At 53.3% G+C, this 25,275-nt stretch overlaps 1 protein-coding gene across 1 annotated transcript; it reads left to right on the top strand.

The window, feature by feature from the left end:
* The first annotated feature begins 1,030 nt into the window (after nt 1-1,030).
* RANGAP1 (Ran GTPase activating protein 1) lies at nt 1,031-25,275 on the top strand. Its single transcript, XM_016205324.2, has 16 exons — nt 1,031-1,247; nt 4,894-5,043; nt 9,268-9,395; nt 11,486-11,545; nt 13,639-13,818; nt 15,930-16,064; nt 16,613-16,771; nt 16,864-16,977; nt 17,342-17,441; nt 17,522-17,606; nt 18,441-18,618; nt 19,999-20,118; nt 21,225-21,327; nt 22,462-22,550; nt 22,760-22,881; nt 24,193-25,275. The coding sequence occupies exons 2-16, from the start codon at nt 4,932-4,934 to the stop codon at nt 24,260-24,262; spliced, it is 1,755 nt and encodes a 584-aa protein (XP_016060810.2). The 5' UTR covers nt 1,031-1,247; nt 4,894-4,931; the 3' UTR covers nt 24,263-25,275.

Here is a 25,275-nt window from a genome sequence, read left to right as displayed (position 1 = left end):
GAAAATAACCTTAGCATTTGTGCTCAGCTGCGTTTGGGTTTTGCAGTGAGCTGTTACACAGTGTACGTACACTATTTCTACTTTATAGACGCTGTGCAGCACATCATTCCTTTTACTATATGTTTGTGTTATTTTAGATTTTATGTGTTATTTGATGTGACTTGTTAGGTTATTTTTTGAGTCTGGGAACCCTTAAAAACTTTCCCATACAAATTAACAGTAACTGCTTCTTCACTTGACACCACTGAGGCTTATAGAAGGTTCCACAGGAACACTCGGCTCATTTGAAAGTCTCAGACCTCACGCTCCCAGTAACTTCAGCATATATTTTCCAAGAACAAGGGCAGTGTTTTACATAACTCAGTACAGTAATAAAAATCAATACATTTAATGTTGATACAATACCATTATCTAATATACAGTCAAGTTTTGCTAATTGTCTCAATGTTGCCCTTTATGGTAATCCCCCCCTCACCCCAATCCAGGATCACGTATTGCATTTAGTTGTCCTGTCTTTTTAGTCTCCCTTAATCTGCAACAGTTCTCAGCTTTCCCTTGCCTTTCATGACACGTTTTTGGAAGAGTACAGACCAGTTATTCTGGAACATGTCTGGGGTTGTCTGACGTTTCCTCCCCTTTAGACGAATCGCACGCATTGCTCTCTGGCTTGGACTGTACCAGCCTCGTTACGGGAACGTGCACCTTTCCGGAAGGGCTAGGAGGGAAGGCCGCAAGGCATTACGGGAATTGTAGTCTTCCTGGGCGCTCACAGCTAAACGCCACCCTGTGGTCTACGGGAGAAAGAGCCAGAAGCTGACGAGGGAGGGCGAAGAGAAGACCGGCGGCGGCCCTCCGGCGCGTTGCATCACGGGACTGGTAGTTCGCTGTGGCCCTCGGCTGCGCCCCACGCGAGAGAGCTGGACTACCATACCCGATAGGCCACGCGCCCGGGGGCAGGGGAAGCCGCCTGGGCCTAGAACAAATCAAATCGAGGGAAAGAAACTGCCGGCTTTCAAAATCCTCCTCCTCCGCCATCATCCTCCGCCGTGTGGGAAGCAGGTGGTGTCGAGACCCGAGTAGGGAGAAGCGCCGGGAGAAGTGACGGGCAGGCGCGCTGGGCTTCGGAGTCGCTGGACTCTGAGGCGGCGACGGCGACCTGACCTGTCCCAGACCCTAAGCCAGTCCCGGTCGCGGCGGGAGTACGCGCCTGCTCGGGGCTCCCCACGCGGCGGCGCCGTCTGTTTACGGTAGGGTCGGGGTCCCTTTCCTTTCGCCGTCACCTGTCTGCGATGGGGGCGGGGGCGGCGCGGCCCTGGAACCGGACGGGGAAGGTGTGGCGCCCCTGAGCGTCTGCTTTGCCGCGCCTTCTACGGCCCAGAGCGGAGGGGGTGGGGGAGAGGGTGCTGGCCCCTTTCGCCAGTGGGGAAACTGAGGCTTAGGGAGGGCGTCTGGCCCGCCGGGCCGCCCAGCACGCCGCGGTCAGCAGCGGCGTTTCCCGTTCGCGTCCGTGTCAGCGGGGCGCGGCGCGGCGCGTCGGCCGGGGATGCGGGCGGGGTTCCCGCGCCGCCCGCCTGTCACCGCGGCCCGCGCCCCCTCGCCGCCGCCTCCCGGGACACCCCGCCCGCCGAGGGCCTGGCCGGCGTGAGTCAGGGCTAACGCTCCACCGGGGCGGTGGAGGTGCAGCCGGGAAGCTGGAGGACTGGTTGTCGTGTTTACCATTTGTCGTTGCCGCTGCTCCTCTGCAGGCTTTGGACAAATGAATTCACCTCTCTGGGCTTCGGTTTCTCAGTCTAGTGGATCCGGTGTGTGCACTAGACTCAGCGATGGGCTCTCCAGCTAAGTCCTGTGTGCCTATTACATTTGGAGGCCTCAGCACCATTTTCCTAGCCTCAGATTATACCTTCCCAAAAGTGCAAGAGGCGGTGGAGTTTCAGGCTAACTTTTATTCAGTTTCAAACTGTCATTGGAAGCACCTTCTAAATGCCAGGCCCTACCTAGCTGATAGAATGATCCTGTCAAAGCATGTGTCACATGGCCCCTCTCCTCTGCTAGAAACCTTCCTGTGGCTCTCCTCCTCACTCAGAATAAAAACCACAGTTCTTGAAATGACCTTTGTGACTTGGGCCTTTTGTTCATTCCCTTTTCTAATTTCTTACCTCTTTTCTCCTTCCTCTTCGTGCTCCAGCCCCACCGGCCTTCTTGAAGTTCTCCCCCGCTTCTTCCTCCACAAGAGCAGCTACATTTGCAAGAATGTTCTTCCTCCAAGTCTTTGTTTCTTTCCTAATACCTTCTGTAACCATTCTACTTGAAATTGCACATATACACCCCCCCCCAAAAATTCCTTACCTGCTTCCTTCCCTGTTTGTTTTTCTTATCAGATACTGAGTATCTCTTTTAAGATAATAAATATCTTGTTTAGAACATATGTTTCAACAGTGCAGGGTTTTTGTTTCATAATTCACTGCTGTACTCCTGGAATCTGGAACACTGTCCAGCACACAGGAGCACTCATAAATGTTGAGTGGATAAGCGAATGCCTCCTTACCCAAAAGAATAATTCATCCTTATTGAAAAAGACAGACAGGCCCTGGCTGGGCAGCTCAGTTGGTGATAGCGTCGTCCCGATACTCCAAGGTTGTGGGTTCGATCCCCAGTCAGGGCACATACAACAAGCAACAAATGAATACATAAATAAGTGGACCAACAAATTGATGTTTCTTTTTTTCCTTCTTTCTCTCTAAAACAAAAATATATATTTTCAATGACAGACCAGGGCTGTAAGGATTAAGACAAGGAGGGGGGTGGGAAGCTGGCTGTTTGGGCCCAGAGGAAGCCTGGGGGAGTGGGAAGGTGGGGAGCTCACAGCTGTATCTTGAGGATGAGTGAGGATGAGTAGATTGGGGGAGGAAGCCATCTGGATGGAAGGAGTTTCTGTGGGCATCTCCTAGTTCTTTTTAAAATGTTCGTTATTGATCTTTAGAGAGAGAGGAAGGGAGAGAGAGAAAAACATCAGTGAGAGAGAAACATCGATGGTCTACCTCCTGCACGCCCCCTACTGGGGCAGGAGCCCGCAGCCTGGGTATGTGCCCTGACTGGGAATCAAACCAGTGGACTTCTTGGTCACTGGGACAACACTCAACCAACAGCCACACCGGCCAGGGTAGCATCTCCTAGTTCTGCTCCCGGATCAGTTTTCCTTGGCCTCCCCTGATTCCCTGCCATTTCCTCTTTGGAGAAATGGGGTGGTCCTTTCTGAGTCTGCCAAGCTTCCAGGGTGGAAGCTCCTTTTTCCAGCAGTTCTACCCCTGGTCTATTGTGATGGTGTCTGTTGTGATGTGGTATCCTAGGAACCCCTGGGGTCTGACCTCCATGGGCTGCCTAGTCTCCTGGCCAAGGCTGAAACCAGATGTGCAGTGGGCTGACCCCTGTGCCCCACCCGCAGAGTCATGCCAGTGTGGGTGGTGGGGCATTCTCTGGGATGGATGACCTGGATCCTGTAGCCATCTGTGTCCTGTTTGAGGAATGGGATCTTCAAACAGAAAGTAACCAAGATGATCAGGCAGGTGTGTGCCTGGGGCAGACTCTGCAGCCATGGGTCTGGGACTTAATTGCTTCTCACTGGGGGCCCAGGAACTGGGCAACTCACGTGGCTTTGCCAGGTGTCCCAGCTGGGGCAGCTGAGCAGAGGAGGACTTTAATGAGATGATAATTCTTCAGAGGTGAAACATGATCATTCTTGCTACCTCCTCCACCTTTCTAGAATTGTTCCTTTCCTAATGCTGTTTTCATTTCTCCCTGTGGTTTAGCTCTTGGGAAGGTGGGCTCAGGCCCCCGATTGATGTCCTACCCTGCTCTCCCCAATCAGGGGACCCAGGAGCCTCCTATTTTCTTTTTTATATGTAGCATTTTAATTTTTATTTATTTATATATTTTAAAATTATTACTTTTAATATGTTTTCATTGATTTTAGAGGGACAGGAAGGGAAAGAGAGAAAGAAACATCGATTGGCTGCCTCCTGCACACCCCCTACTGGGGATCGAGCCTGAAACCCTGGGCAGGTGCCCTGACCAGGAATGGAAGCTTCGACCTCTTGGTGCGTGGGAGGATGCTCATCTGAGCCACACTGGCTGGGCATTTTTTAACAAAAGAATTTTTTTTTTCTTTTTTAAATATATTTTTATTTCAGAGAGAGAAAAAGAGAGGGAGAGAAACATCAATGATGAGAGAGTCATTGATCGGCTGCCTCCTGCACGCCCCCCACTGGGGATCCAGCCCGCAACCCGGGAATCAAACCTCGACCTCCTGGATCCTAGGTTGATACTCAGCCGCTGAGCCACGCTCGGCAGGGCTAACAAAAGAATTTTTAAACCAATTTAAAGATTTCATTTGGAAGATTTTAAAACAAGTGATAAAATTCTGTTCTAAGTATTCAGGTACAGTTTTGTACAGTTTTAAAATTATACAGAAATTAGAGTTTTACAGTAACATTGGTTTTAGCAGTAAATTACATTATAATGAGAATAATTACAAGGAGGGGTAGGGGACGTGGAGAAGGGTATAGAGGGGATAGGAGGTGATGGATGGACACTTGGCGTGGTGAACACACAGTACAGCGTACAGATGATGTTGTAGAATTGTGTGCCTGAAATCTGTATAATTTTAACCATTGCATCCCAATAAATTCAGTAAAAAGGAAAGAAGAAATTAAAAAAACACAAATTAATCACATCAGTGACATCCTACAGCACTTGTGTATACTTTTGACTTCAATTGATTTGCTAAAATAGCTTGCTTATATATGAGTACTGAGTGAGTTTCATGTGTAGAAGCAGCTCTGTAATGTTATCTGGAAATGAGCCTCTTCTCTCTTAATGACACTTTGGTCACCTCAGTTTGCAGATTTCCAGGGGAGCCCACCATCGTGTCTAGCATGGCCTCTGAAGACATTGCCAAATTGGCAGAGACGCTAGCCAAAACCCAGGTGGCCGGGGGACAGCTGAGTTTCAAGGGCAAGAGCCTCAAACTCAACACTGCAGAAGACGGTGAGTCCTGCGTGGGCTGACCCAGGGGAGGAGGGGAGTGGGAATGAGGGCTTGCTCTTGGTTGTCGTCAGGTTCATTAACCTGCATTATCACATTTTGTCTCTATAGCTCTGGGCGATATCCTTGGGCCCATCTAACAGAGGCTCAAAGATGATTTGCCCTTGAGCACACACAGGCTTTCCTGCTGGTCTTCATGTTTGCGGTGGGCACTCTTGCCATGACAGCTCAGGCTGGCTGGTGTGAGGGGCCCTTTTATCTCGTGGAGGGGACAGAGACAGTGAGAAACCATAGTTAGTAGCAATCCCAAGATATAGTTGCTAACTTCTTCTTTGAGGTCCACCCCGCCTTCACCCCCATGATCCCAAGCTGGTGTGGGAATACCTGTCACCTTCCCCAGAGCTGAGGCCCTCCCTTCTGGCACTGCATTAAAACAACAATCCAGTCCCCCTCGGGAGGTCTGGTCGATGCAGCTGAATCGCCCTGAGAGAGGGTGGTCATACCTGTCTGTGTGCAGGCCCCAGGAGTGGAGAGAACTAGGGGTCAGAGTGCAGATCCTATCTTTCCATCCCTGGCCAAGGCATGGCTGGCACTGACCATCCCTGAATCCCCTGACGCCTGGAAGTGAAGGCACCTGTGTTGGTAGTTATAAGGCCTGAGGTTTTGGCCCAACTGGGCAAACTGGTCTGGACTTGCCTGGTTGTCATGGTGTGTAGGCAGGCTTACCCCCTCCACCAGGTCACAGGTTCGCTGGGAGCCTGGTGACGCACGTTCCTTACATCTCTGTAGGGTCTTAAACTTGACCGAGTTTCTCCCTGTGCTTTTATTACTTCTGATTCTTGCATCATCCCTGAGGTACAAATGTTGCTATGTTATAAATAAGGAAAAAGGACTTTGGAAACGTAAACAACTTGCCCAAGGTCATACAGCTGGTAAATAGCAGAGCTGGGATTTTAGTAGAGGTTGGGCTGCCTCCCTGTTTCTCTGCTCAGTAGACATTCAGCTCAGTGCAGTAAACACGAATTTGCTGTTAAACGCTATTCATCGAACACTGTCAGAGTCTTCAGTGCCACACAAATAGTATCTCAGTTTCTCCTCACGAAAGCCCTGGTGGTAGGTTTCATCTTCATTAAGGCTCTGGGAGGTAATACGATTTGCCTAAGGGGACAGCTGTTAGTCGTGCAGCTGGGATTAGAACTTAGGTTTGTCTGGCCCTAAAATGTGTGCAGATTTTACTTCACCAGCACAGGCTGGACTTGCTGCCTCCCATTTAGCAAAATGGTCACTAAGGATGGCCAGCTTCCAGCCCCAGCCTCGGAGGAGCTCATAGCCTGGAATGAGGCACCCAAATTCCTAACAGGAGACAGAGGTGAAATGCACTCTGAGACCTGAGTGGAAGGCTCTCTGGGAAGGAAGGTGAGAGAAAGGGATCACTGTGAGCTTAGAAGGGTCCAGGAAGTTTCTGTGGATGAGGTGGCGTTTGAACTGTTGTGGAAGGAAGATTTAAGGAAGATTTAAGGAGAGAGATTGGAGGCAGGGAGAACCACCGGAGTTAAGCACTGGCGCTGAGACACAGGGTGGGCTTAGCAGAAAAGTCAGAACCCCTCAGGAAGCCCGGGTCCTTGAATGCTGAGCCAAGGATCCTGGTGGCCTCACCATGGGCCCAGAAAGGGACTCTACCTTGGCTAGGAGGGAGCCAGCACTGGCGGGGGGGGGGGGGGGGGGGCGCGAGGGCCTGTGGGGGAGGCTGAGGGCCTGTGGGGGAGGCCGTGCGCCTAGTGATTAGAACAGGGCCTTTTTCTCCCCAGGAGTCATTTAAGGACAAGGACAGGCCTCTGCTTTACATGGCAGAGTGATAAACACCTGGGACTTGCTACTTCCTGAGGCGGTGGAGGCTGAAAAGAGAAACCCCTGCCACACAGCCACATGACAGGTGGTTATTCAGGCGTGGTTGGGGCCCATTTCTAACCTGTTTTTAAGTTAGGTATAACTCCATTAGGATTGAAAACCAAGTGAGAGAGCAACTCATCTGTGACCCCCACCCTCTCCCGTTCCTGTTCTTCCCATTTTGGTGCATTTCCTTCCAGGGCTGGTCTGTGCTTGTGAGTCACGCCAGGGCTGAACCTGTGGAAAGTACAGTACCTCTGTGCTTCTGGACTGAAGTCACTTAGGCAGTACGGTTGTCTTCCCTTGGGCCTTGGCGTCTCTGTTGCTTGTCTTCGGGACTGCATAAAAAAGCCTTGAGCAACCCTCCTCTCCCCTTGTTGACCTGGGCAGTCCCTGGGTGTTAAGGGGGGCTCCCTTTTAGAACAGGCCTTCCCGAGGCTGAGAGGTCATTCCAGCCCTTGCACGGGGTGCCAGCTCCAGAGCAGTCACCCAGAAGAGGGGGAGGGGAGGGAGGAATTAAAGGGCTTCTCTGCTGGGGGGTTGCTTAATTGGTTGTGCACAGAGGCAAGGGTTTGGGGAGGAGCTTTTCCAGTTTTAGAAAAAGTCTGAATTCGGCTCTGTTATTTCCCCTGAACTCCTGGGCAGAGTTGCTTCATTCCTAGAAACCTCAGCTTTCTCTTTTATAAGATGGAGGCTCAGACCTGTCCAGCCTTCCTTGTCCTGAAATGAGAAATGAGAAATGAATGCTGGTCACCACTTTCTAGCCTGTGTGACCTTGGTAGGCATTTACTTCTCCTGTGTGTCAGTACACTCGATTGTGAAATAGATGTAACAATACCTGCCTATTAGATGGTGTGGGGAATGTAAGAGTCCATGTGTGTAAAATGCACGTTAGTGTGTTAATTGCTTATCTACACATGGGACTGAGCAGAGGCAGAGCGATCCCCTTTCCGCATAACCCAGTGGGAAGACAGTATTAGTAAAGTCACCATATAATGGTCAAGTGATCTTTAGACGGGTGTAAAATTGTAGCAGGCTCCACGTGAGAGAGCAGGGGCTGTGCCGCCTGTGAAGATGTGACCCTGTTGGGAGCTCAGCAAGGGCTTCTGAAGACATGAGGTGGAGGGAGGTGTACCCCCAGCTCGGACAGCTTCGTAGGGATCCCCTTATAGGTCATAGGTTACAGCCTTTCTCAAGACCCTTTGTGGGCTTTGTAATCTGGAAGGTCAAGTTCAAACTTTTACTTCCCTTGTGTATCTCCATCTCCTCTCTACCCTGTCACCCCACCCCACTCCATCCTGTGCCAGACTAGATTGTTCCTTTTCATGTAGCTGGAGTGTTTTGTTCAGATTGTAAAGCTAATACATGAACTTTGTAGAGTACAGAAATACTGGAAGGAGAAAACTATAACTCCATTATCACACAGCCCAGCCCAGGGATAGACCTACTGTTGATTTTGTTACATTTTTTAGTCTTTTTCTTTTTTCCCTAAACATAGCTGAGTTCCTTTTTCTTTTTTTAAAAATAATTAGGATCATTACAGAAACTTTAAAAGCTACTTTATAAGCTGAATTACTCATATTCCCACCACCTAGACATAACTGCTTTAACATTTGGTTTCTGTCCTTCTGGACCTTGATGTGTGGGAATGTGTGTGTGTGCGCGCGTGTGTGCACACACACAAACGAGAATACATATAACATTTTAAAAGTGTTATCAGACCACACACCATGGAATAACCTCATTTTTTTACTTACCACTATAACATGAATGTTTTCTAAGTCAAATGCCTGTGTCACCATTCACAATGACATTAGTGTAACTGTACGCCAGTGAATTAACCTGTCAGCCTGTCTGCTGGGGATGGACATTTCAGTGGTTGGGACTTTTTCATCATAATAAAGCAGTCCAGTAATGAACGCCCCGAATGGGTAATGGAACATTTGGAAGTTTTCGTGCACTGTACCTGTTGGCCTCTGATGTGGGTGCTGTCTCCCACTTGGCCAGGTGCCTTCCCTGTCCTGGGAGGCTCTGCGCACACCACCCACAAGGTGTCCCAAGTCCTTGCTTTACCTCGAGCAGCCAGTTGGTCTTCCCACTTGGCTCCCAGACCTTCCACACCTGCCTTGTGTTAACACCTGTTACAGAAAAGTTGTCTGTAGCTGTGTCCCTGCTGGGCTGTGCGCCTGTCTGATTGTTCTTTGTAAGCCCAGACTTGGCACTTGGTAGGTACACCATAGCCATTGGAGTTGTGAGTGATAAGGTAGTGGCGGGGCTCTCTCATGCTTCAGCTGTTGGCTACTCCAGAAGTCTAAGATTCTCTTCTTTGGTCCTGGGCAGCCAAGGATGTGATTAAAGAGATTGAAGACTTTGATGGCTTAGAGGCTCTGCGCCTGGAGGGCAACACGGTGGGCGTGGAAGCAGCTAGGGTCATCGCCAAGGCCTTGGAGAAGAAGTCGGAGTTGAAGGTGAGACTGGGTGGGGACAAGCTCCTCACAGGCCACAGACCTTCCCAGGCCCCTGTCTTGTTGGCAGTTACCATGACCAGCTCCTCTTCCTCTGGCTTCCCAGGGCACTCAGCACTGGCTGGGGCCCCTGTCCCTGCATGGTGTGTCCATTCGGGTCCTCTAGTAACAGACTAAGATGGTATTAGGAGGGTAGCAGGTTTATTGGGCAACATGTGGGAAAAGTAAGAGTGGAGGAGCAGAACTGCACAGGGAGAGCTTTCAGCTTGCGCTGAAGCTCTGGCACCTGTGAGGAAGGAAGCGCACAGAACTGGCCCAAGAACCACCCGGTTCTCAACCACTCAGCCTGCTCCAGAGCAAAGATTGCCTGATAGAGGAGTCACGGGCAGAAATGGCCAGGCCTCAGCTCAGATGCCTGGGCAGACTGGAAACGTGCTGCAGCCCGAGGCGGCCAGCCAACTGCTCTCCTCACAGCTGAGTGGCAGCTATGAGTTAGGTCCAAGGGGTGCCCCTCCTAGCATGTCCCAAAGTGGGTTTCTCAAGATGCTCTTAGAAAAGTGAGTTATGTTCAAAATGTCGGGAAGATGGCACTGTGTGCCCCCGTTTGCTGAGACCCAGTGTATGAGCGTAGTAAAGCCTCTGAAGTCTTGGGAAAGAGTCCTGCATTGCAGATGGAAACAGCTCTTAATTCATACAAGGCTCAGCTTGTGCTGGGCTCCTCTGCACATGTCGTTTAATCCTTACAGCGACCCAAGTGATTGAGACTCTCCATTTTGTAAGTCAAGGGAACAGAGGCTCAGAGGGTCTGAATAAATAGCCCAGATCCCACTGCTGCTCCAGTGTGCCTTCTCTGGGCTTTCCGAAGGGGGAGCATGCAGGGCTGGGGCCACGAGAGGAATGGAGTGGATTTGCCCACGGAGGGCTGGGGCTAATTTATTTATTCATTTTTAAAATATATCCTTATTGATTTCAGAGAGGAACGGAGAAGGAGAGAGTGATAGAAACATCAGTGATGAGAGTCACTGATGGGCTGCCTCCTGCACACCCCCTGCTGGAGATTGAGCCCCCAACTTTGGCATGTGTCCTGACTGGGAATCAAACCGTGATCTCCTGAATCATAGGCCGATGCTCAGCTGCTGAGCCACGCCAGCCAGGCCTGGGACTAGTTTATGAAATGGCCCCTGATGTGTTTTCCTCTGGAAGATCACGGTCAGGTTAACAGTTCAGGCAGTGGCTGTTTCTGCTCCCTTTCCCCGGGAGGCCTTTCCTGGAGCAGAAGCTGGGACATTTCCATGCAGAAGAATTTAGCCCTTCCCGGCGACCTGTGACCTGTGTAGGACGGCAATGGAGCAGGTGTGGTTGGGCCTGGAGGCTGAAGGCTGAGCTTTGGCATCTAGGAGTGTGGCTTCAAGCCCAGCACCACCACCTTATGTGCATTACTTGGCCTTGCACTAAGCTCAGCTGAGTCTGGACTCCTTCATGAAAAGATTTTCCTCCCTGAGAGGTTCTCGTAATGGCCAAATGCAGGCTCATGTCATGAGAGCTTGGCCACTCAAAGGCCTTGAGCCTGAGGTCTGTTCTCCCTTGTTCAAAAGGCAGACAAATAAGAAGTGGGGAGGTGGGCAAGACCTGCAAGCTTCAAAGTTAGGCTACCTTCTGGGGGTAGTTTGGAGGGTTGAAAAATTTGAAAAAAGAGTAACTTCCTTGCTGCTGGATCCCATATTTACTTTTCTATTCCTCCACCACCCAGTCATGTCACTTGTCACACCATGTGGGAAACTGGTACTGGAAAGGAGCACGTGGCCGTCTTGGCCCTGGTCCTGCCACTGCTGGCTGTGGGGCCCGGAGCATCTCCTTTCTCTCATCCCGACTCTGCCCCTCCACCCCCCGAAAACCAGAGGGTTGGACAGGCCAGGGTTTTCCTGACATTCCTACTGAGCCCCCATGGCCCCCGAGGGTCTCCAAGTTCTACCAGCTTTTCGCTGACAGCCCAAGTTCAGAAGTCCTGTAGTGCCTGGCAGTCCAAGTGCGTGAGGTGTGGTGCGTGCAGGCCCCTCCAAGGTCTCAGCCAACTCTTCTTCCTCCTCTCAAAGCGATGCCACTGGAGCGATATGTTCACGGGGCGGCTGCGGTCTGAGATCCCACCAGCCCTGGTAAGTGAATGGGCCCCTGCTTCCCTCCCCCCTGGGCACAGGAACCCCTTTGGTCATTCCCAAGACTTTTTCTAACATCATCTTTCTGGAGACTAAGATATGTCCTATGGGTGACAGATGCTGAAGCGGAAGCCTGGCAAGCACAGCACCTGCCCTGTGTGCTGATGGGCAGGTGGAGTACAGGTGCTAACCAGAGCCAGAGTGTGAGACTGGGAGGCCCAGTTACAGGACGGACAGCAGAGACCAGGGGTCCCTGGGTTCATTCTTGAGCTGAATGGTTTCCCTCCCACTATGGAAGTCCCTCCCTACATGATTACCCTTGTGTCCTGGCATTTCCCTCCCCTACACCCTGAGCTTCTGCCCCTTTGTGATCTCAGTAGCCCACAGCCTGCTGTGGCTGCCCTGGTCTCCCTCTAGCCCCTTTCTCAGTATCACTCTTTCTGCTCAGTATCACTCTTTCTGCTCTGGTTCTTGGGGGTGGCTCCCCTCAGCTGTTCTCCATATCCCCATTCCTGAGGCTCAGCTTTGCTGGGGGCAAGTTGCTGGCGCCTGTGTGCACACACACACTCATGCATGTATGGGAGGGAGAGGAGGAGCCATCACAGAGCAGAGCCTGGCTTGCCTGGGACTCAAGGGAAGGAGGCAGGGCTGGTAATAGCCTCTCGGTGTCTCCTCCCAGCACAGGGCCTGGCACATAGGGTGCCCTCAGAGAGCGGTTCTTGGTCAGTTATTGGCTTGATTTTGCACGTTTTTAAGCCCCCACCCTGGTCATGCTGGTGCTGCCTTCTTGAGCCTCCATTCACCTCACCAGCAGTGGGATTCCTGAGGTGCCCATGTACCAACATCATTTTTAAAGCACCTGCTAAGGTGTCACAGGTGCTCTTATGGGGAGCCCTGGAGAGAGGGCCTCCTGGGTAGAGAATTGAGGAAGCCCTTGGAGAATTAAGTTAGTTACCAGCCTCAAAGGGTAAACCAGGCGAAGCCAGGATTTAGAATGCAGGTTAAGTGAATTCATTTGGGTGATTGTAAGTAAAAGGGTTTCAAGTTAAAAAACGGGGTGAAGAAAATTTCCTGTTGGACACTAGCTGTGGATCTCTGTGCATATTGTTTTACTTAAACTCTTGCAAGTTTCCTGGGAAGTGTTCTGATCTCCGTACTACTAGTGACAAGAATGAGTCTGGAGAAAGAGGAAGAAAAGAATCAGGTCAGGGAGAGACATAAAATGCAGGGATGGAGCAGCTCTGGCTGCCTGAGGGTGAGATGTCAGATTGGGGCCAGATCCCGCGGGGTTGGGCCTTCTCCTGTGGGTGGGGCAGCTGGAGACCAGCTTGGGCAGTGTCTCCCTTCCCTAACTCCCCACCTCCCAATCTGTGCCCAGCGCTGTTTTTGCCCCCAGTCTCTGTTAGTGTCTCCTCGTCCATTTCTCCTGGGGCACTGCAGGTATCCCCAGTCTAGGAGATTCCCAGGATTGCTAAGCATCATCTTGCCACATCTGGTCCTGAGCTGAGGCTCAGTTTCCTCTCCTCCATCTCCCACCACGCTGGGTAGCCAGCACCCTCCTCTGGACCCTGGATCACTGTCTCACGCTCCTGGGCGGGCACTTATCCTCCAGCCTCCATCTGCCCTCCTCAGATTTGGGGAGACTTTTTCCTCCATGTCCCTCACTCACCTCAAAGCCCTTTGCTCTCAGGCTCAAGGTCCACAGTTCTTGGCCTGGCGTTCAAGGCTCTTACCTGATGTGATTCCTCGCTTCCTTTCTAGCAAAATCCCCCTCCCCTTCTAGCCTTAGCCTCTCTGGAGTCTAACAGCTGCCCGCCCCAGGCACACTCATGCTGCTTTATGCTTATGTTCTCTGCTCATGTTTCTGGTGCTGCCTGGAATCTCATGTTTGATTGGCTGATTCTCATCCAGACTGAGCTCAAATGTTAACTCCTACAGGAAGCCTTCTCTGACCACACTACATACACCAATCCCCGCACCCCAGCAGAATTAGGAATGCTCTGCCAGTTCCCTACTAGCCTGAGTGCCCCCTGGTACAGAAGCAGCACCTGGTAGGTGGCTGTGACACTGACGTGAGCTCCCTCTGTGCGCAGATCTCTCTAGGAGAGGGACTCATCACAGCCGGGGCCCAGCTGGTGGAGTTGGACCTGAGTGACAATGCATTCGGGCCTGATGGTGTGCGAGGCTTCGAGGCCCTGCTGAAGAGCTCCGCCTGCTTCACCCTACACGAACTCAAGCTCAACAACTGTGGCATGGGCATCGGTGGCGGCAAGGTGGGTGTAGCGGTTCCCTCCTTCCCTCCCTGCTCAGTTCCCTACTACATTTGTCTCCATCTGAAGTGTGTGCCCTGGCCACCCACCGTCTAGGTTGGCTGGCCTGTTGTTTTCCTCTTCAAAGGAGAAAGGCCTCAAAGGCAGCAGCCAGTGGCCAGTGGGGAGAGGAGATGGAGTTCATGAGGTGGGGTTGCCAAGCAACATCCCGATTCTTAAGTTGCCTTGACAACAGAGGCAATATTGCATTATGTGCTCCGACCTGCTGGCTCTGCAAAATGCAGGGCTTTGGGTGTCCCTAGACCTGCTGTGCCCTCAGAACAGCTGGTAGAGCCATGGAAGGCCTGGTTGTACATGGGGAGGGAGCCCAGAAAGAGATGGTGCAATTCATCTTTGTTCCTAGATGGCCTGGATGCCTCCCCTATCCTGCTGAGGAGCCAGGCTGGTCAGTGTAGAGAGACTCCTGTTTTCTTCCCAGAACCTGCACCGAGGAAGGAGGCTGTTCTGATTCCCATCCCTCCTCCCCTCATGTTCTAGTCAAAAGTAGAAAAGGCCTGGGACGCTGGAATTGACAGTGATTGGGACATCTTCTCTTTGAAGATGTGTTTTGTGCATAACCTTAATTCTCCCACCCACACCGACAGGTGGGTGATGCTGTCCCCATTTTTTCAGATAAGTAAGTATACTTGGGCTTAGAGATCTTGGGTTGAGTGCCCTGGATGATGTAGCTAGTGTGGGACTGATGTGGAATTTGAACCTGCATCCACACGGCCCTGTCAGAGCAGCAAGAAGAGCCTGTGTGATGCTTGCAGGACCCCTGAGGAGCCAGGGTGGCCTCCCTAGCAGAAGTTGCCTATCGCCCCCTGCCTGGCTCAGCCAGCCCTCCCCCCAGCCTAAGTGGGTAATAAGCTTCATGTGGTTTACAACCTAAGTAGGTTTGAATCAGCACAGAAAAGAGGTCCGGCCCAGCCCAGAGTCTGATGTTTTGGGGGAGCCAGAGACATCCTTGTAAAATGCTACCATTTTCCTTCACCTCCGCCCAGGAAACAGGCTTAGAAGCCACCTCCAGGCACCAATCCAAGGACAGGGAGAGCTGGGCTTTAGGTTTTTGCTCCCAGCAGCTGAGACCCTGCTGAGTGTGGCTCGCCTAGACACCAGTGTGTACCAGACAAGTGTAGTGGGGCCATGGTCTCCTTGGCCAGCTCACCTTAGATATTGGGGAGCATGGAAGGGATACTGGAAGATTGGCTTCTGCCCAGAGTCTGCCACTTGATTAGCAACCATAGGAATGCTTCTGCCTCTCCTTGAACCTGAGTTGCTTCAGCTGCAAGGAGACTCCTGATGCTCCCCACCTAATAGAGGGCTTATGTCAGTACAATGGGGTCATTGTGAAGCCCCTTTCTGGGCCTGGCTAAAGTTGGTGACTTGGCGTTGGCCTCTCCCGTCCCTCTGTGCCTTGGTCACACATCTCTAACATGAGGCTAAACCCCCAGAGTAGTGGGACCCTGCTCATGAAGCCTTAGATGTAAAAGCTCTTTGTAAGCTGTAGGGGGTTGGGCACATATGAGAGGTAACCATTGAGTTTTGGGGCAGTTTTTTTCCTTTTTAATAATTTATTTACTTATTTATTTATTTATTTAAAATATATCTTTATTGATTTCAGAGAGAGGAAAAGAGAGGGAGAGAGAGAGCTAAAAACATCAATGATGAGAGAGTCATTGATTGATCCTGCAACCCGGGCATGTGCCCTGACCGGGAATCAAACCCCGATCGCCTTGATCCTAGGTCGACGCTCAACCGCTAAGCCACGCCCGGCCAGGCTATTTATTGATTTTTAGAGAGGGGAGAGAGACATCGATTTGTTGTTCCACTTATTTATGCATTCATTGACTGATTCTTGTATGTGCCCTGACCAGGGATCAAACCCATGACCTTAGCATGTTAGAACAACACTCTAACCACCTGAGCTACTTGACTAGGGCTTGAGCAGTTCTTTGTTCCCGTATCCACCAGTGGGTGGCATGGGATACTGAAGACCAGGTTAGGGGCATGGCTGCCCTCCTGGGGGAAGGGCCTCCTGCCTAGGCCTGGGCCCCTTGCCTTTTCCCCTACAGATCCTGGCGGCAGCTCTGACTGAGTGTTATCGGAAATCCAGTGCCCAAGGCAAGGCGCTGGCCCTGAAGGTCTTCGTGGCTGGCAGAAACCGTCTAGAAAACGACGGAGCCACTGCCTTGGCAGAAGCTTTTGGGGTGAGTGGTTTCTGTCTGTCCTGCCCACTATGCTCACAGTCCTGGGAGTGCCTCCCAGCTCTGGAACTTAGCTGAGAGACTGAAGGCGAGCTGCTTCCCCTCTCCAAGCCTGCTGGCCCATCCTACAGTGAGGCAGAGTTCCTGCTGTGTGTGTCTGGAAGTTGCATGGTCCTCCACCCAAGTGAACTGGCAATCGCTCCCTAGGGTGCTGTTGGAGAACACTGTGAGGCTGCTCTGAGCAGTCAGGGACATCTGCAAGGGTCAGAAATAGGCGCGGTGGTGCTGGAGCAGTGAGAGTCAGCATCTCTGCCCTCTAGTTGACAGGCACAGACTTGCCCTTGAGACAGGAAGGTGGGCAGGAGCAGTAGCCCAGGTGCTCCACCTCCTCCCCCTGGAACATTCACAGACAAGCCCCTGCCTGTGCTGGCAGCAGCCCCTCCCCATGTCTGTGTGTAGTGTGGCCCTCCCACCTGCTGGATGTCACTGGCATGGGCCTGCAGCTGGAGCTCAGGGGCCCACCTTTGTCTGCTCCTTCCTGCCCCTCACAGGTCATCGGGACCCTGGAGGAGGTCCACATGCCACAGAATGGGATCAATCACCCTGGCATCACTGCCCTGGCCCAGGCTTTCGCCATCAACCCCCTGCTACGGGTCATCAACCTGAATGACAACACCTTCACCGAGAAGGGTGCTGTGGCCATGGCCAAGGTGAGGCGGGTTGATACAGGGTGTGACGTTGGCTCACGGGAGGGGCTAGGGTAAGGCTGCACCCTCACCCTGGCCCTCGCTTCCCCCTGCAGACCCTGAAGACCTTGCGGCAGGTGGAGGTAATCAACTTCGGGGACTGCCTCGTGCGCTCCAAGGGCGCCGTGGCCATTGCAGACGCCGTCCGCGGGGGCCTGCCCAAGCTGAAGGTGCCTCCGGGTTGTTTCCCCCACAGTTGGTGGGGTTGTCTGGGGTGGGTACAGAGGGTCTGGTCTTCAGAGGCATGTGGGCCTGGGTTCTTCCATGTCCTCTCATGCTGTTTTGCCAGTCCCTTCACCTCTCTGAGCCAGTTTCTCCATTTTTAAGTTGGGGGGAGGGGAGTGATGTGTTCATCATAGTGGAGTATAAGTAAACACCCTGAGTACCTGGCACATCGCTGGGTAAGTGACGTTTCTCTGGTTGGCGTCATTCTGTCCAGCTGGAGGACAGAGCCTGCCTTACCCTCCCTTGGTGAAATGCAGGCTTCTGAGTGGGATCTGGTCTCCTGCCACTACCCCTTCCTCTCGTTTTTAGGAGCTGAACTTGTCATTCTGTGAAATCAAGAGAGATGCTGCTCTGGCTGTGGCTGAGGCTGTGGCAGACAAGGCTGAGCTGGAGAAACTGGACCTCAATGGTAAATAGTGGCAGTGGCCTCGGCACAGGCCCGCTGGGGGTCTGCTGCCCATCCTGACCCCGTTTCCTTCCCACGAGCAGGCAACGCCCTGGGAGAAGAAGGCTGTGAGCAGTTGCAGGAGGTGCTGGACGGCTTCAACATGGCCAAGGTGTTGGCGTCCCTCAGGTAGGGGACTCTGGGCCTTTAGTGACTCATTCATTTCATTCATGTAAAAAATGGGTTGAGCCCGTTACGTGCCAGGTGCTGTGCTAGGCATTTTATATGTTAAGCAGAGGAACAAAGAAGGGCTGGGGTGATGGTTCCTTTAGAGCGGGGGAGTGGGTGAGCTCTGACGGGATGGTGGCCTGATGCTGATGGATTAGGCGGGGTAGCTGGCAGCGAGGCCGGGGGAGCAATGGGGCTGCGCTCAGAACTGTTCTCAGAGACTGACTCTAAGAAAGGAAGGGACGGTGTAGGAGGTGGGGTTACGGGGTTTGCAGAGCCCATTGGAGGCATGGGATGGGGTGGCGGCTGCCTCCTCTGATAGATAGGACCCATCTCCCCCATCCCTTTAATCTCCAAGTTGGCTTCATTCGCCAATCAGGTCCCTGGTTGTGCGCCCTCACTGCTAGAGCCTGCGCCTCTGCTAGGAGGTGGGGACTCAGAGGTGGGATCAAGAGGCTCAGGATCCAGGGGAGACAGAACGGCTTTCCTTGGGGGCAGGGAAACCCTCACCTCTCCCACCCCTCAGCCATGGCTTCCTATGGCCAGCAAGATACGGGTAGCACAGCCCTGGGCGTGTCAGTCTGGGCAGTATTCCTGCCGGACTCTGGGTCCCCGGGACGGCCCTCCCCTCCTGTGCACCCCCAGGGGACCAGGGCTCCTCTAGGACGGGCGAGAGCTGATGCTCTGCACGGGGTCCCTGGCTGATGAGACATGAGACGGCTCCCCGCTGACCCGCATGCCCCACCCCGGGAGCCGTGGGCCGGAGGGTCTGCTTTAGCCAGCTCCCCTTGGCAGTGATGACGAGGGTGACGACGAGGAGGAGGATGAGGAGGACGACGAGGACGACGAGGAGGAGGAGGAGGAGGAGGAGGGAGAGGAGGAAGGAGAGGAGGAGGAGGAGGAGCCGCGTCATGGGGGGCAAGGAGAGGAGCCATCCGCTCCGTCGAGGACGATCCTGGACCCTAACAGTGGGGTGAGTTCTGTCGTTTGCCAGGATCAGAGCTGGGGACCCCTGACTGAGATCCTGCGGCAGCTTCTCGGGGCCACGGGGTGGGGCGGGACCCACGCACACAGGCCACAAACTGCTTTTGCTGTGTTTGCTTTGAAGTCATAGATGTGGTTGTTGGGAAATTATAACGTAACGTTGCTACGTTATATATAAGACGTATACAAATATTTCTAGAACAGAGTAAAAAAAAAATAAGCACAAATAGAAATTCTTTTTCCACCCATCAGTGGATTATCTTGGTGACCTATAGGGACAGCCTCCCGTCCCACGGACTGGCTGGGACCATGACCCAGCTTGGGCACTTGGTGCCCGTTCCTGGGCCAGGAGGCTGGGAGTCAGGGCTGCCGTGCCCTAACTCACTGATTCCTGTTCCCTCACCGGTTCCCAAGTAGCTTTACTTTGGAGAACTTTGAGTTGGACAAGGAAACCCCCCCCCCTCGTTGAATTTGCTTTTCTAGTTTTATGGAAGCATTTCAACAAATACTCAGCCTTTCTCAGTTTTTCTCTGGGCCCCGCTGGTGCTGACTAGCAGCGCTTATAGGGGGTAGACTCCATCCAGTTCCTGGTGGGTCCACTGTAGTCCCCATGTGCCTCTTGAATCATTTTTGGGACATCACATGTCATAGCAAGGACTCACTTGGTCTCGCCAGGCTTTTTTTTTTTTTTTTTTTTTAATATATCTTTATTGATTTCAGTGAGAGGAAGGGAGAGAGAGCGAGAGATGAAAACATCAATGAAGCCCTGCCGGGCATGGCTCAGCGGTTGAGCATTGACCTAGGATCCAGGAGATTGGGGTTTGATTCCCGATCAGGGCACATGCCTGGGTTGCGGGCTCTATCCCCAATCGGAGGCATGCAGGAGGCAGCCGATCAATGACTCTCTCTCTCATCATTGTTGTTTCTTTCTTTCTCTCTCTCTCCCTCCCTCCTCTTTCCTCTCTCTGAAATCAATAAAGATATATTTAAAAAAGAAAAAAGAAAACATCAATGATGAGAGTCATTGATCGGCTGCCTTCTATTTTCCCCCTACCTGGGATGGAGCCTGCAACCTGGCCATATGCCCTGACTGGGAATCGAATCACGATCTCCTGGACCATAGGTCAATGCTTGACCACTGAGCCACACCAGCTGGCCTCACCAGGCTCTTGGAGTCCTAGGGAGGTGGCTTGTCCCCACCACAGAGACTCCCACACTGGGAGCCAGCGGAGCCAGTGTCTGGGGCTCCGCCCTTTGGGGAGCTGCATTTGAGTGGGAGGAAGAATTCCAGACTCCGGGCCATGATTGGCTCATGTTCTGGGTGAGGAGTCTGGGTTCGGACCTCTGCAGTGCTACCTGTGTCCCTCAGGAACCAGCGCCTGTGCTGTCCTCCCCACCTCCCGCAGACGTCTCCACCTTTCTGGCTTTCCCTTCTCCTGAGAAGCTGCTGCGCCTGGGCTCCAAGAGTTCCGTGCTAATAGCCCAGCAGGTAAGAGCACTTCTGACTGCAAACCTGCACGCCCATGCCTGCTGGAGCTGCCAGAGAGAGGGACAAGCAGAGCACAGGCGACTGGGACAGGGAGGCTGTCAGTGGGAGTGGGGGGGGCTTCCAGGTGTTCCTTTTTATACACAGACGTAAATGAGTGCAGCAGTGCTAACACACCTGGGCCACAGGGTGGGCAGGCCTGCTGCACCTCAGACGGTTGGAATTAGGGAGCAGTTTCTCTTACACACATACACCCCTAGGCTTCCCTCTGAATGCTCTGTAGGACCAGCTTCTAGAACTACCTACTGCCCAGGACTCCTGTGGCCATCACATGTGTATTGCAGGGAGGCTGCCCTTGTTCCAGCCTCACTTGTTGGTTGGCTAGTTGGTTCGGTCATTCCTTCCTTTCTTCATTCATTCTGAGATGATTGTCATGCACCTCCTGTCTGCCAGGCTCTGTTCTGAGTACTAGGCATGGTTTTATTTAACGCTCTTGGCAACTAGAAGTGGAGACCCTGTTACTCTTGTGCAGGTGAGAAAACTGTGGCTCAAAAAGGGTGAGTGATAAATAGAAATAAAATGGGCCCCTCTCAGCTGGCTTGGCACTTTGATTTCCTTATGTTTTATCTGTACTTCTTTTTTCATGATAACTGAGATTATATATAATTATAGTAAACTTTTTTGCAGCCCACCTTTTTATTTACTGAGGTTCATCGTCTTCCTGTGTCAGTAAAACTCTTCCCTTCCCTTTGTCCCAGTGAGTGGGTGCAGCACTTAGGCTTCCCTGTTTCTGGATGTTTATGTTCCCACTTTTCCTTGTTACCGGTACAGCTGAGGTCAGCTTCATTGCATGGGAGTGTCTGCATGCTGGATCGTTCAGGTTGGGTTAGGAGAAGGGGATCACTGAGTCACAGGGATGACAACTGCTCGTTCACTCCCTCTGTGTATGTTGCACACCTGTGTAGGCCAGGGCCATGCCAGGCTCTTAGGGCACCGTCTGGGGTGAGGCAGGACTGTCGTTGCCCAGCAGAACCCGGCACATCGCCACTGTGTGTCAAAGCCCTGGGACTCTGCCCCTGGTGACCAGCCATTGCCTCCTGTGTCCTCAGACTGACACATCTGACCCAGAGAAGGTGGTCTCTGCCTTCCTGAAGGTGTCCTCTGTGTTCAAGGATGAAGCTGCAGTGCGGACAGCAGTCCAGGATGCAGTAGGTAACGTGGGGTATGGACAGGGCTGGCTCCTGCCTCCTTCCTTCTCCAGGGCTCAGGCGACGGTTCTGTTTACTGCGATCCCTCTGCTCCAGCAGCAATGTTTGAGCTGCTCTCTGGCCCTCCCACCTGTTCCTCTGTGGGATTCATGGTCTCCTCTTTGTTTTTTGTAAATGGGGAAATGGAGGCCTTTCCTAAAGTCAGCTCTATACAGGTAGAACTCAGGCCAGGTGGCACCCACCACGGGAAGACCAGCTAGTCACAGCCCCACAGCCCTTGTGGAGGTGGACCTCTCAGAAGGGGTGATGAGCACTGAGCCCTTGTCCCACTTCTGAACCTCTACACATGTTGTCCCCTCCACCTGGAGGTCCCCCTGCTCCCCTATATCTTTCACAGGCTTTCCGGAATCTCTGGTCCCCCTCCCCCAAGCCGTCATGACCTCCCCTCTCCTACCTGGTTCTCTGTTACCTCCATCAGCCTTTTACCTTGTCAGTGTGTGTCTGAGCCTCCAAGGGTGGGCCAGGTTCTGCTAGGCAGGGGCACAGCACACGGGAAAGGGTAGAAAGTGGAAACATGTATGATACTTTGTCCTGGAGTAGTGCACTGCGGGTGGCACTGAGGCAGGAGGGTCTGTGGGCAGCGAGGCTGGGGAGGTGGGTGAGGGCCACATGGGAGTCTCCAGGTCTACTCCCTCAGAGCCTGGCTGTGAGGACAAGTTACCTGGATTGTTTCCCAGAGCAGCCTAGCACAGAAGCAAGTGGCCTCAGTGGTCTCCGCAAGCCCTTGGCCACTCTCTTCCCCGTCCATTCTCCCTCACCTCCCAGAATGGCTGAACCCTCCCCCAGAGGTGGTCTACCTCACTTAATTGCCGCCCAGCTGTGCGAGGTCCCTGAGCCCAATTTACTTGAGAGGCCAGGTCAGGGAAGGGCCAAAGTGTCACAGCCAGTAGATCTAGCCCTTCTCTGGTGCTGGCTGTCCCCTCAGCCTGATATCTGTGTCCATGTCCTACCTCATGTGTTCACCTCCTGAATAGGGTGGGAGGTAGGGCCAGCTCGGGAGGGGCGGCTGCCTGCCCTTTGGCCCATGGGCAGCCCTTGGCTGCAGTAGCATCTGCCTTGTGCTGCTTCTGCCTTGCAGATGCCTTGATGAAGAAGGCCTTCAGCTCAACCTCCTTCAACCCCAACGCCTTCCTCACCAGGCTTCTCATCCACATGGGTCTGCTCAAGGTGTGGCTGGAGGGAGTTGCAGCTGGGAGGGGGTGTGCACCAGTGGGTGTTCTCGCCATGCTCCCCACCCCGTCCATGAGTCCTGCTGGGGCCTGTCACCCTCACTGGCCTGGGCCATGGGGCTTTCTGAGCAGGGGCTGGATGGTGGAGACCCAGGGCCCCCAGGGAACCTCAGAACTCACCTCCTGCTCCATGTGTTCCCCTTTCAGAGTGAAGACAAGGTCAAGGCCATTGCCAACCTGTACGGCCCCCTGATGGCGCTGAACCACATGGTGCAGCAGGACTACTTCCCCAAGGCCCTGGCCCCCCTGCTGCTGGCATTCATGACCAAGTGAGTGTGTCCACACCCACTCCTACGCTCAGCTGAGGCTTCCCTGGCCTGGTCGCTCGGGCTGTGAGAGGCCCTCATGCCTCCAGGCTCTTGGTGTTCGTGTTTGATTCTCACTTCTCCTGTGTGGTCACTACTCCTGTGAGGCTCCTCCCCTGTGCCCAGCTGAGGACACAGGACTCGGGCACAGACAGAGACAGAGGACATGTAGCACTCCCATTTTCCAGAGGAGGAAACCCAGGTCAGCCAGGAGTTTGCCCACATCACACTGCTGGTCAAGGACCTGTGCTTGGCGGCATCCCTGAGAGCAGTTCTGTGTCTATTCCCACAGCAGCCTAGGCCAAGGGGCCTGGCTGTGCTGGCCTCCCCCAGCCACAGGCCGTGAGAACCGTGGCCTTGGCCTGGAGGATCCTGGGGCGTAGTGGGTGTTGGCCACAGTCAAGTAATGAGGAGCCTCCAGGCCACACTGGGACCCACCCCAGATGGGTGGGTGGGGAGGCTTGTCCCCTGTATAGCCCCGGCTGACCTCTGGCCTTCCTTGGGCCTCAGTTTCCTCATTGGCCCAACCAAGAGATTAGGCAAGGTTGTCTCCAAGGGCTCCGACCAGCCACACTTCAAACAAATCCAGCATCTTGGGGGAAAGTGGCTGGGAGGTGGGAGGGCAGGAGAAAGGAAGTGCCCTGGCCACCCCCATGTGCATGTGCATCTCCTTTGAAAAGTCACTGTGAACTAAATCAGTATGTATGGGATTTAGAGTGGGGTTGAGTGAGATGAGGCTGGAGAGGTAAGTATAGCTGTCGTCATGGGTCTTGAAGTCTGAAGCAGTGTGGAATCAAGCAAGGATCTTAAAACAGAAGTGACACCATCAGATGTCCACTGGCTGCAGTGGAGAGATGGCTAAGGGAGAACCCGGAGCTAGGGAAACAGCTCTGCTGTGCGCTTCGGTGCTAATCGTCAGCCGCGGGTGGCTATTGCGCTCTTCGGGTGCGGTCAGCACCCACTGAGAGGGCTGAAGGAGGAACACGCACTGGGTGTCATGGGCTCAGTGCAAAAGTAGCAAAGTAAATTATGTCAATAATTTTATATATTTCAGTAATTTCATACTCATTATATATTGGCATGATATATTGGATTCATTGGGCTAAATAAAATATATTATGGAAATTTTTTTTAAAAAGAAAAGTCATTGTGAAAATTAGAAAAATGGAGTCTGACACATTTCTAGCCTCAAAAATGGCCCCAACCGTCTGCTGTAGCCTGTTCTCCTGGCCTCAAAGGTGCCCACGCCACCCACTGACCCCCCTTTCCCCACAGGCCCAACGGCGCCCTGGAGTCCTGCTCCTTCGCGCGCCACAATCTGCTGCAGACGCTGTACAAGGTCTAGACTTGGACACCAAGCGGCCTCTCCCCAACCCTCAACTGGACCAGTGACTTGGGAAGGGACTTGGATGAAGGACTCTGGCCGGAGACAGGGAGGGTCTTTGTCGCGTGTGTCGTGCTGGTCCCCTGAGTTTGTGTGTCGGTGTGGTGTGCGTGCCGGTGTGTGCTTCCTGTCGGGGTTGGGTTTTTAAAGTCTCCCTGCTGGGCTGGCCCTGGTCCACTGGAGGGGAGCTGGCTCCAGGCAAGAGGGCTGTGAGCTGCGAGCTGCTCTGCCATTAAATTCACCACCATCTGAGGGCGCTCTGCTGATCTGTGACTCAGGTCGAGGCCTGTGGCTGTTCCCGCCCACTTTGCCCTCCTTACCCTCCTAGGCTGCACCGAGCCTGGGACATGGCTGTCCCCGTGCTGTCCCCTCCCTCTGCATTGTGGCTAGGCTGTTTCCCACCCTGCCTGGGGCTGCTTGCTCAGCGGCTGCGGCTGCTTCCTGTTACCAGGCCCTGGTCCTGCAGCCACCACAGTCCCCAGCATCCGTCCTGATCTGATCCCTCGGCATGAGAGACAGAGGCTGCCATGGGTGGAGTCACAGGGTGGTCAGCAGAGGGCAAGACCGTAGTGCCCATACCATGTGGACAGGATGAGAAGGCAGTGGGCAGACACCAGAGGGTCCTGGAGTAGGCGATGCCTGGACGGCGCTGGCTCTGGACTCATGGGGCCCTCCCCTGGCTGCTGAGGAGATGACTGTGACTGGCCTGGGGGCCAAGCTGGAGGGGCACCTGGACAGGCCCAAACCTGTTCTCCAGCCTTGGGGCCAGGGCACGGCCCGCTGCTGCGTGAGCTACATATGTGGAGCATTTAAAGGGCCTGGGGCAGGCGCAGGTGGGGACTGGATGGACCTGTGATGCCTGTGATGCCCTGCAGCCTCCCTCAGCTGCCCTACAGAGCCCTGTGCTTTCCCCTTCATGCTCTTTGTGTCCGGGCTGTGCCCGAGGCTTCACAATAAAGTCATGTGTGACGACA

The sequence above is a fragment of the Miniopterus natalensis genome, chromosome 2 (genome assembly GCF_054644295.1).
Source record: "Miniopterus natalensis isolate mMinNat1 chromosome 2, mMinNat1.hap1, whole genome shotgun sequence".
In the NCBI taxonomy this organism is placed as follows: domain Eukaryota; kingdom Metazoa; phylum Chordata; class Mammalia; order Chiroptera; family Miniopteridae; genus Miniopterus; species Miniopterus natalensis.
Note: the sequence above shows the minus strand (reverse complement) of the source record. Positions and strands in the feature narration are given on the sequence as shown.